This window comes from Microcebus murinus, chromosome 17 (assembly GCF_040939455.1).
Source record: "Microcebus murinus isolate Inina chromosome 17, M.murinus_Inina_mat1.0, whole genome shotgun sequence".
Classification (NCBI taxonomy): domain Eukaryota; kingdom Metazoa; phylum Chordata; class Mammalia; order Primates; family Cheirogaleidae; genus Microcebus; species Microcebus murinus.
The window spans coordinates 23,249,476-23,262,428 of record NC_134120.1 but is presented as its reverse complement, the minus strand read 5'-3'; the positions used below and the strand labels follow the sequence as shown (position 1 = coordinate 23,262,428).

General features: G+C 36.6%; 1 protein-coding gene across 2 annotated transcripts in view; it reads right to left on the bottom strand.

Annotated features, from left to right (window-relative positions):
* Positions 1-12,953, bottom strand: part of DYM (dymeclin) — a 351,414-nt gene that overhangs the window by 64,234 nt on the left and 274,227 nt on the right. For both annotated transcript variants that reach the window (XM_075993890.1, XM_012769895.3), the window contains one exon: positions 8,456-8,638. In XM_075993890.1, coding sequence (XP_075850005.1) covers positions 8,456-8,638 — 183 coding nt within the window. The remainder of the gene's footprint in view (positions 1-8,455; positions 8,639-12,953) is intronic.

Here is a 12,953-nt window from a genome sequence, read left to right as displayed (position 1 = left end):
ATTGTATAATTTCATACAATAAAATGGATGCGCCCATTTTAATTGCACTGTTCAATGACTTTGACATATATGCATACCCCATGACCCTCTCCCCTCATCATCTCAAAATGTTCACTCCTTCTCCCTCCCAGCCTGTTTCCCATCACTTCATTCTACTCATTGTTCTCTTTGCCCAGAACGCTCTGCCACCAGACAGCTGCATGGCTCACTCTCTACCTCCTTTAAGTCTTGGCTCTAGGGTACCTTCTGGGAGAGGTCTTTCCTGACCACACTCTTTAAATTGGCAATCTCCCAGCTCCATTCCAACTAGCCTTCCTTATTCTCCTTTCTCTGGTTCTTATTTTTTGCCTTAAGCAACTGGGTAGGTATTGATGCCATCTACTGAGATAAGAAATACTGTGAAAGAAAAAGTTTTACTATGTGCTTGTTTTTTGGAGAAAATCAAGAATTATGATTTAATCTTATTCAATATTTGTGGGTCTGTCAAATTAGCATCTTAATGCACTAGGTTAGAGCTCAATAAGGATAGTTAGGTCTGAATTTCTAACATGAATTTTTACATTGTCCAGAGATAAAAACGGTTCTTGCCTTTGCCATACTATTTAACTATTATAGTTCACTGCATCTGTTCTCTACTTATATTCAGCCATTTCTTGCCTTAGGCAACTAGGAAATTTCTTTCATGTCCTCTCTTGTTTAGTGTGGTAATTCCACTTTGTCTTGCTGCTTAATTCAGCCAGATCATATCATCTTATGCTTTAGATGGGAGGGGGTATGTTCCAGCGCGTAATAAAATTTTGGGCACTTGAAAAACATATGTCTAACTCCTCCTGCAGAAGTTAAAAGTGCTCCAAGGTTAGTCACTTCTGTCTCAGATACTAAGTATTGCTGAATGTCTTAATGAAAAATATCAACCCTCAATTCCCTGTCAGCTAAAAATAACAGTAGATTCCTAGTCTCCTCTACCAACACTTTTCAAGGTTAACTCTGTGAAAGACAAAAATAGCAAAAGCTAGCTTAAGCCAAAATTTCAGGGGTACTTAGGGGAGAGAAGAAGGTAAAATTCTGAAAAAGGCAAAAAGTAGAGATGTTATTTATATCTCTTTCACAGCATTCTTTTCAAAATATGTAAAAGGAGTTTAAAATATTTTTTAATGAATTTCCAGTGTGCCTAGCACTATTTTAGATGGTAGCATTCAACAAAAAGTTGTTGGAAAACCTGCTCATTTTGAATCTTTCTCAGGTTTGTCCAAATGAATGTCAAAAACATGGGATATAGACTGAGAAGACCTGGAGTCAAGGCATGGCTGAGTAACTTACTACCCAAGTGACCTCAAGCCAACCATTCCCCCCTCTAGCCCTGCTCTGTCTCCCTCCCAGGATGGGGGAAGGGTCAAAGAGATAGTGCATATACAAATAATCCCCAATGATAAAGCCCTATACAAATATATGTGATCATTACCCAAGACAAAGATTCCTAGGCAGGCATTTGTATTAATGGCACCTGAGTGACCTCTCAGCAGCTTGGTTTTATCTGTAAAGTGGGATAATAATCCTAATTTACATGGTTTAAGTACAGTTAAAGAGATAATAGACACGAGGCACTTAGCCTCATTCCTAGCACTTAGTAGGTGTGCCTAAAACTGTTTAAGTATTTCTTTATCTAGTTTTATTATTATTATTATTATTTTTTTTGAGACAGCATCTCACTCTGTTGCCTGGGCTAGAGTGAGTGCCGTGGCGTCAGCCTAGCTCATGGCAACCTCAAGCTCCCAGGCTCAAGAGATCCTCCTGCCTCAGCTTCTCGAGTAGCTGGGACTACAGGCATGTGCCAATATGCCCAGCTAATTTTTTTTAAATATATATATTTTTAGTTATCCATTTAATCTCTCCTCCCCCCTCCCCCTCCCCCCCTCTCAGGTTGGTCTTGAACTCCTGAGCTCAAATTATCCTCCTGCTTCGGCCTACCAGAGTGCTAGGATTATAGGCATGAGCCACCACGCCCGGCCTCTTTAGTTTAAAAAACTACATAATAGCATATAGCCAAATGTTTAGCCTGAAAATGCAGTTTTCACTGAATACAGCTGAAGTATCAATAAGTAGCCCATTCTTTTGACAATGACAGAAAAGTAAGCACTGGATATAAATCCAATTTAACACCCTGCTTTTATTTCCACATGGTTCTATACTGTGTGCTATGCAATGGGGGCCTTTCTACTACCTCATCTTCATTGTGCTTTTCACTTCCACTGAGTTTCAATGGGATGTGCTTTAAATCCTTTGCATGGTTCTTGTGTATTCTTACAAAAAATATGGTCTCTCAGAGACATTTTTAAGGATGTCAATAACCTGGCTAGAATGTTTCTCATTTTTACCACTGATGGAATAAAGACCAGTTTGACATTGTTAGAGGTGATCTTGAAGGAGAAAGTAAACCCGAAAGCTCTAGGTTTCTGGATATAATCAGTGTTTTCAGTTAGTGAATTGGCAAACCAATGAGAACCTGCAGAAACATTTAGTGAGTGGATACATTTGTCAGGCAAGATGATTACAGGCCTGCCTTACCATCAAACTGCCTGGGTTTGAGCCCTGGCTCTATCTACTTTCTGAATATGTAACTGTGCAATTAATCTTTCTAAACTGGTTTCTTTATCTGTAAGATTAGGATTACACCTATCTATCTGAAATACACCTCACAAGTTTATTTTTCAATGAGGATTAAGTAAGATAATGCATATAAATGCTTAGCAAGCATGGAATAAAAGCTAGAGATGAGGATGGCGACGAATAGAAAAGGAGTAAATAGCTTTTGATATGGTTTAAATAATTTTTTAAAGCTAAATAATCCACATGATATATAACATCAAGATGATCTATCACCTATTACAGCTATGACCACAGGGAAAAACCTCTGGGTTAAGACTTTTGTCAAAAACAAAATACAGGTGATCATAATGAAAAGTACTAGAAATTAATATAATGGAACATTTATATTATAAATATTATATAGAGCAATTTAATATTATTAAAATATTATAGAGCATTTCCCCTCACTATATCACACATGTATATAACATAGTTCAAGTGACTATCCTTAAAAAAAAAAAGAAAAAAGAAAGATAGGAAGGAAGAAAAAAGAAATTAGAATCAGCTCCAGAGAAGAGCAAAAGTTAATATGGACGGAATAGAGGATTGTCCCACAAGGGCAGGCTAAAATGAGTGGGAAAATACTATTTTAACATTATAATGTCCACTTTTGGATGCTATTCTTAGGCCCACTTAAACATTAAGAGTTTCAAAACTACAATAGGCCACACTTGGCATCAGTTAACTTAAAAGGATTAAAAGGCAGGAAAATTAGCCAACAGCATAGCCACAAGCTTTTGTTTTCCTTGGGAATCCTTACAGTAGTTTGGGGGCTAGTCTTTGGTCCCTCAAATGACCACTCAGATGCAAAAGAATGAGACTAGTGGGGGTGGAGGCAACAGCCAGTCTAGCGTAGAAACCATGACCCAAATAGAAATCAATACCCTTGTGACAGTCTCAGCTCCTAGGTCCCTATAAAAGACATGCCTGGTTGTGAGAGTTCTCTCACTCAGAGAATCCCAAAGCTATGGCTTCCCAGTAAGTACTTATAGTTCATTCGTAGTTCTCCCAGTCCAGACTCAGCTTACCAATCAAATGTCATTTTATCATATCATTTTATCATAGCAGTGTTGCTTGGTAACTCAGCTGTTATTTCACCTTCTTTAGATTGCCAGGGAACTGAGCTAGAAGCAGTGTAACTCATGGTCAGTTTCTCATATCAAAGGGCAGAGAGTTTTGTTAAACTTTTACTCACAAGCATAATGAATCTTAAACTCAGTATTTTACTTCCAAAAATGGTGCTAGCAAGAAATAGAAATGAATTTGGACAAATCCATGAATAGCATGGTCAGCAGTAGCTTTTTAGAAATTAGTAAATAGCTAGCCTGTAAAGTTGCCTTCATAGGGAAAAAAAATTTCCATTCAACATTATAATCTTTAAGACTGCTGGTAAGAATAACTGTTAAGAGGAACAGATAAATGTTCTGCCTGAGTTCTGGATAGTTTGAGAGCTAGGATCAACCCCCATGGACTCTACTTTTTCATGGAGGTAAAGATTCTTTCATGCCTGATGTTTCTGCATTTTCATCTTCTATCAAAGCATACAACATTAATTCTTAGACTATAAACTACAGTCTACCCAGTTGTCAAAAATCACTTATCCCACAGAAGACAGAGATAACTTGTGATGGATGTCCTTTGGGCAATAATTTATTTAGTGTTCTTATTAATACACAATACTTGTCAATTTTAAGAGGAGCTTATACCTATTAAACCCAGAATTAACAAGAAGAACATAGGGCCAGAGAAGAAATATTTGAAAAGCAGCTTGAGGATGCTCTCCCATCCCAAGTATCAACAAATCTACATGGGAGTTCTGGTTCATAATAGTAAGAACTTAAAGATTTACCTAAAAATGCCAAGTCTAAGAATTAAACATCCTCGAGTGAAATGGTGTTTCATCTTTGTCTGGATTGTAATGATGGCAATTTATACCCAGATTCCCCAATTAATGATACCTAAATAATGTTGGTATAAGTTTAGGAAAATGATAACAGTGTGCATGGCAAAATAGTTTGTAATAGCTGCAACCCTCAGACACAAAGTTAAAGCCAATTAAGGAAAGCTGATGAAAACACTAATTAGACTGACAGCAAAGAGTTTTATTATTTTCTGTTTACCAGTAATCATGAAACAGCAGTGATATGTACCAAATCAATGAATAGATTTGCAACACTATACTCAACTGTAGTTAAACTCACATGTAATTGTGTGGATTCCAGAGTATTCACCAGTTGACACATCCTATGTGTTAAGAGTCTGGAACAGGAGGCTAGTTATAACCCAATGACGGTTTCAACTAAGTACTTAACAACTACACAATGACTCTACTGGGACAAGCAAAACATTAACCTATTTTGGGAAACTGGCTCAGGAGAATGAGTAGAGACATTCTTAAATGTCTGAAATTTGATCAGAATCTATGTATTGCTGCCACTCTGAAAGCAAACAGGAGGTTTTCACTTAGAGGCCTCTCTCCACCCTCTGTCCCATCCCCAACATGGCCCAGCCTTTCTATCTCAGGTTTTCAAACCCTGACAGATGGGCTTATATATTCCAGGCAGAAACCTGGAGGACACTGACCAGCCTAAGAAATAAGATTTAATGATACTGATATTAGGGGGCTCCTAAGGAAATGGTCATTTAATTAAGCAGAGTTTCATAGAGAAGTAGCAGGGAATAAATAATTTAAAAGAATATTTGATAGTACTGGGCATGAGTCTCTAGACTAAAAAGCCCTCCAAGTACCCAATACAATTATCACTTAGCAGATCATGAAATTTCAGAACACAAGGATAAAGAGATCAGAAAAGCTTCCAGAGAGAACAGGTCATACATAAAAGGAGAAAAAAAAAATTTCAGATGTAAGAAATAAAAAATTAAAAAATCTATCTCATTTACACCCTCTTCCCAGAAAGGTGTGTAGTATATGCTCCATCCACACAAAGCAGCAAACTGAGAAGCAGAAGGAGGAAGACACAGGAGCCAGGCTCCACCAAAGGACAGCAGTGAAGGAAAGTCCTGGGAAGGCACTGCGGCTGTGCAGGAGAACCAGTGCACACTCAGCGTGGTAGGAAGCGGGTCTCCATGGAAAGAATGTAACTGACAATGTTACCTGATCTGTTTGACTATTTTGAGGGGAGTTTTAGAGCTCTGTCAGAAAGTCTGTAGCCATGTTAGTGACTGGGTATTTGCAATACATAAACAAGGCAGTCCTAGAATCTAGAACATAACAGAATAATAATAGAATATTAATAAGAAAAAGATAAAATAACTCAATTAAAAAACTGGCAAAAGACTTGCATAGGCACTTCCCCAAAAAGGACATCAAAGTGGCCAAAAAACATATGAAACATGCTTATCCTCATTAGAAATCAAGGAATGACAAATTAAAAGTATAGTGAGATGGTATTACAAAACTGACAAAACTATGAAAACTAAGTGTCTATGAGGACGTAAAGCAATAGGAATTCTCATACACCACTGGCTGGAGCGTAAAAGGGTAGCATCCTACGGAAAATGGTTTGGCACGACAAACACCAGCCAGCAATTCCACTATTGGGTAAACAGCCCAGAGAAAGGTATATACATGTGCTTACTTATTATTAAAATTACATATTTATGTTTGTGTGATTATTTAATTATCGAATGTCTTTCTACATATAAGTAACACAAGGACAGGATGTTGACTCTTCCTAGCACTGTGAATCATATAGCTATTCGGGAAATGTTTATGGAACCAAAATGAATCAGAAAACACTAAGACAGTGATAGGAATTTAGCAAAAAACATTATTAAAAAGGACAGGAAGCAAAAGTTCACAAACCTGTGAAAAATGTTCAGCCATACCAGTAATTAAAGAAATTAAAATAAAATCATAAAATAAAAAATAAACCATTTTTGCTATAAAAAGACAAATATTAAAATAATTATAAAGCTCAAAACTGCAAAAGTAATTCATGAGTGGATATTCAAAATTTGGTATTTGCTCACAATGGAATATTACTCAATTCTAAGAAACAACAGAGAGCTAGCACCATTTATGCTATCCTGGATTAAGCTTAAGCCTATTATCCAAAGTGAGGTGACACAAGACCAGGAAAATGGGCTCCACATGTACTCGCCATCAAATTGGTACTGACTGATTAAAATTGTGGTGCTCAAATGGTGGTAGTGCTCACCAGGGATCTGGGGTTGGGGGGAGATCCACATCTTAGGAATATGGTGAGCATGTGGAGGGGGAGGGCTTACCTCTAACCCTTCTTAGCCAGAGGCAAAAATATAAAATGTAACCAAAATATCAAAAAAACAAAAACACGTTTATCAGGTGGTGGGCAGGTGGGAGGTGGAGGAGGGGATGGGTGTATACTCACATAATGCATGCGGTGTGCACCACCTGGAGGATGGATACACTTGAAGCTCTGACACAGCGGGGTGGGGGGAGGAATGGCGATATATGTAACCTTAACAATATTTGTACCCCCATAATATGATGAAATAAAGAGGAAAAATAAATAAACAAACACACATTCTTATTTTTAAAAAAAAACTGCAAAAGTATAGTGAGATAGATCCTCTCATAGGTTACTTGTAGAAGTATGATATACAGATGTATAAATTGTGTATTGTTTCTAGAAACCAATTTGGCAGTCTGTGTTCAATCTTGAAAATAAAGGTGAAAGAAGAAAAAGGTACCCCCAATATTAAAAACTAGTAAAATTCCAGTTTTAAAACTATACCAAAAACATAATTTAAAAATGTGAGGTGAGATTTATAAACTGTTCATTAATTATGAATTGATATAAAACATGGGAAATAGGTAAGCAATATAAGTAGTGTACAATATAAGTAGTATAGGGTCATATCAACTCCAAGAAAAGAGCCTGATTCAGAAAATGACCTCACTTCTCTACACTGTCATTTCAATCTTTATATTTAAAGATAAATAGACTATGGTTTTGTCACTGTTTCTTCAGAGTTAACAGTTTTTGGGAATCTGAACATAAAATATTTGTAAGACAGCAAAGCTCCAAGTAAGCAATCAGCAAACATCTTAGAAGCAAGAGCAATAGGAAGAACAAAAACATGGGATATGGTTAAATATATTTTAGGACATCTATAATACAAGCTAGATAGAAATTAAAATGTGAGATTTTCAAAGAATTGATGATACTACAGAAAATATTGACGATCTATCTGTTAAGTAAAAATGGCAGACTTGGCCGGGCGCGGTGGCTCACGCCTGTAATCCTAGCTCTCTGGGAGGCCGAGGCGGGCAGATTGTTCAAGGTCAGGAGTTCAAAACCAGCCTGAGCAAGAGCGAGACCCCGTCTCTACTATAAATAGAAAGAAATTAATTGGCCAACTGATATGTATATAAAAAAAAAAAATTTGCCGGGCATGGTGGCGCATGCCTGTAGTCCCAGCTACTCGGGAGGCCAAGGCAGTAGGATCGCTCGAGCCCAGGAGTTTGAGGTTGCTGTGAGCTAGGCTGACGCCACGGCACTCACTCTAGCCTGGACAACAAAGTGAGACTCTGTCTCAAAAAAAAAAAAAAAAAAAAAAAATGGCAGACTACAGAACTGTGTAAAATAAAGCATGAGCTCGATTCTATTAAATATGTATGTGTGTATATATAATGGATACACACATACAGAATACACTTGTTAAAGCAAAACACAGCAAATACAGTTAATGTTGAAAGAAGGGACTCTAACCTCTGTAGTTCTCATCAAGGTTTGTTAAGTATAACTTTCTCTGCTTTAATACTTAAAAAAGAATCATATTAAATATCTCCATTCACACTTACCAGATCAATATTTTGCATTATATCTTGAAATGAAGGATGAGTTCGAAATTGTTCAAAGAGATCCCGTTTGTAAAGCAGTGCATACACCAAGTTTGGGTTGTGGTGAAGTGAATTTGTCAGGCAGGAATTGATGATCTCTAACATCATTCGAATCACTTCTTCTATGACATTTAGGTCTTGTGCCTTGTAAAGAAAGAAAACCCCAACACAGAGTCAGTGTTTTTCTCCTTGCAACAGAATTAATCAAAATAAGAGTAATTGCTTTAAAATTATGATAGTATTGGAAAGATCATATAAAAAAGCTCTCCATGACTGTATCTATCAAGAATCTTTATGATTAGGTTTATTAGTTACTAAAAGATTTGGGTTAAAATCTTATGAATTTAGTAAGGTGATAATTATGAATTTCACATAATAAATTATAGATCCACCAATCTAGAGGGAAATTTGGAACTTACTCAGCTCATCATTAAATAGATCCTAGTTTGTATTCTCATCAGTGTATCCCCCTAAAGCGTTAGGCTTCCACAATATAAGTAGTGTAGGGTCATATCAACTCCAAGAAAAGAGCCTGATTCAGAAAATGACCTCACTTCTCTACACTGTCATTTCAATCTTTATATTTAAAGATAAATAGACTATGGTTTTGTCACTGTTTCCTCAGAGTTAACAGTCTTTGGGAATCTGAACATAAAATATTTGTAAGACAGCAAAGCTCCAAGTAAGCAATCAGCAAACATCTTAGAAGCAAGAGCAATAGGAAAAACAAAAACATGGGTTTATTTACAATAGGCTTTCCTTCTTCTATTCAGTTTTCTCTCATATGTTTGATAGATATGGTTCTTTAAGGTATATGAAGAAATATCTAAGACAATTATATTATAAACAAGGGTGGGTAGAGGAATTTAAAAGGAGGAAGGTTCCTATATGTCACTTGAATGGGTAAAATGTCAACACTACTAGACTGTGATAAGCTATGTACGTATAATGTAACATCTAGAGCAAATCTACACAAAGAGATACACACAAAAATCCTATAGATATATCAAAATGGAATTCTAGGGGGGAAATGGGCATTTATTGAAACCTTAAAATCTGTACCCCCATAATATGCCAAAAGAAAAAAAAAAGAAAGTATAATAGTTATTAAAAAAAAATGGAATTCTAAAAAATGTTTATGTTTCCACAGGAAGGTGGGAAAAAAAGGCAAATGAAAAACAGGAAACAAATAGAAAACAGAAAGTAAAACGGCAGTTACATATCAATACACTAGTTGCAAATTGTCTAAATATAGAAACTAAACCCTAAAGACTGGCAGAGTGAATAAAAGACACACAACCCAAGTATGCTATCTATAAGAAATTTCAAATATAGTTCATTTCAAGTATGGTTAGGTTAAACGCAAAAGGATGGACAAGATATACCTATATAAACAAAAATCAAAAGAAAGCAGGAGTGGCTATACAGTTGGCCCTCCATATTTTGGTGGGGGGAATTGGTTCCAGGACCACCCTCTCGCCACCCCAAATCCATGGATGTTCAAGTCCCTAATATAAAATGGTACAGTAGAGTTGGCCTTCTGTTTTCTTGGGTTCCACATCTGCAGATTCAACCAACTGTTGAATTAAAAGTACAATTGAGGCCGGGCGCGGTGGCTCACGCCTGTAATCCTAGCTCTCTAGGAGGCCGAGGTGGGCGGATTGCTCAAGGTCAGGAGTTCAAAACCAGCCTGAGCAAGAGCGAGACCCCGTCTCTACTATAAATAGAAAGAAATTAATTGGCCAACTGATATGTATATAAAAAATTAGCCGGGCATGGTGGCGCATGCCTGTAGTCCCAGCTACTCGGGAGGCTGAGGCAGAAGGATCGCTGGAGGCCAGGAGTGTGAGGTTGCTGTGAGCTAGGCTGATGCCACGGCACTCACTCTAGCCTGGACAACAAAGCGAGACTCTGTCTCAAAAAAAAAAAAAATAAAAATAAAAAAAATTAAAAGTACAACTGAAAGTACAAACAGCTGGTCCTCTATATACTTGGGTTCCACATTCAGGGACCAACTGTATTATTAATCATATCAGATAAATTATACACTTTAGAGATTATATGGCCTGCAAAGTAAAACATATTTAATGTATTTTTACTTTTTACAGAAAAAATTTACTTATACTGCTCCACAGACAGACAAAAAGGTGTGCTATTTCCAATTTACTTCTGGCTCTATGTTCCTAAAGATAATGCCCAATATTTAATCAAAACCGGCCGGGCGTGGTAGCTCACGCCTGTAATCCTATCACTCTGGGAGGCCGGGGTGGGAGGACTGCTCAAGGTCAGGAGTTCAAAACCAGCCTGAGCAAGAATGAGACCCTGCCTCTACTAAAAATGTAAAGAAATTAATCGGCTAACTAAAAGTATATACAAAAAATTAGCTGGGCATGGTGGCGCATGCCTGTAGTCCCAGCTACTCAGGAGGCTGAGGCAGAAAGATTGCTTGAGGCCAGAAGTTTGAGGTTGCTGTGAGCTAGGCTGACACCACGGCACTTTAGCCTGGGCAACAGAGTAAGACTCTGTCTCAAAAAAAAAAAAAAAAAATGTATGAGACACACAAAAAAAGCAAGTAGAACAACTCATGTCCAAGAGACAAAGTAATCAGCAGAATCTGACTCAGAGAGGTAAGATACTGAAAATATCAAAGAGGAATTTAAAAGAGCTATGATCTACAAAACATACTGTTTGAATTGATGAGGAATTTCAGCCAGCAGAGTTGAAAACTGTAAGAAAGTGACAAATGGTAATGCTAAAATTAAAAAAAGTGGTAATAGCAGTGAAGAATTCTTAGATGGGTTCAAGAGTAATCTGGACAGAACTGAGGAAAAGAACTGTCCACTTGAAGATAGGTTAATAGAAATTACACAAACTAAACTCATAAAGAGAAAAAAGAGACAGAAAAGAGAATCAAACAGGGGTTGTAAGATATGAACTGCATTAATATACTTGTAACTGACTCCCAGAAGGAGAAAAGAGAAAGAATGGTGCAAAAGAGATATTTGAAGAGATAATAGCTGAGCATTTTCTATAAATAATCAAAGAATCAACAGATCCAATCACCTCAGAGAATAATGCCCCCAAAGCCACCACCCCCAGAATAAAAAAACAAAAAAACACCTCACACTTAGATATATCATATTCAAATCATTGAAAACCAAGGATAAAATCTTGAGGGCAACCAAAGGTGGTGGGGGGGAAAACGACACAGTAAACACAGAGGCACAAAGATAAGAATCACATCAGGCTTCTCATAAGAAATTGTACAATCCAATGTAAATGTAGGGATAGCACTAAAACACTGAAATAAAAAAGTCAGCAAAGAATTCCATAAATAGCAAAAATATCCTTCATATTTGAAGGTGGAATAAAGATCTTTTCAGACTAAAAGAAGCTGAGATAATTCATTAACTGTACACCTGCACTATACAAACGATTAAAAGGATTTCTTCAGGCAGAAGGAATATGGAACCAGACAAATGCAGAGGTACACAAGAAAGATATTTCTCTTATTTTTAATCATTCAAATGAGAACTGATTTCTCAAGCAAAAATGGTAAAAATGTATTATAGGTTTACAGCACATATATAACATATACAATAATATATCACAAGATTCTCCTACTGATGATGGTCATCCAATTTATATCCAGTTTCCTTGTTTCTGTGAACAAGACTGACAAGCATCCTGGTAGACCTATTATATAAGGAGACTTTATTTCTCTGGGATAGATTCCAGGAAAGGGATTGCTGAAAAGGCCGTATTTGTAATGTCAATAGAGTAGACGTTGCCAGATTGTTGTTTAAAGAGCGATGACAACATATTTATACTGAAAATGTAGGAAAGCCATTCCCTTCATTTTCTCACCAACAGGAGGTAAAATTGTTCTTTTTAAAATTTGCTGCCCGAAAGTAATACCGTGTTACTACCTTAGGAATCATTTCCATGAACGGCAGTCAAGTTTCAGTATTTTTTCATATGCTGCCATGTGGAGTTATCTGCTCTTGAGTGAGCTGTTTCTTCACATTCTTGACCCATTTTTTTAAAAAAGGAGTTGTCTCCTAAACAATTTCTAAGAGTTCTTTGAATAGTGTAATGCTTGACTCACTAAGTTGCCCATTTTGTCAAAGTTTTCACATTTATTATTTATAATCTTCTTAGGATTTTAAAAATCTTTGTTTATAGTTATATATCCCTTCTCATTGCTAATAATACTTTTGCTTTCTTTTTTTTCCCAAGATAAAACTTACCAGAGACTATTATTTTTTTCAAAGAACTAGCTTTTGCTTTTGTTAATTTTTCTCATCATTCCTTTATTTGTGTCATTAACCTGTCCTTATTTTCATTATTTAACAATATTTATTTTCAGCCTTTCTCCTTTTTCTAATAGCAGTACTTGAAACTCTAAATTTATTGTTTAGCCACAATCTCCGGGTTTGGGTTTGTAGTAGTACTGTAC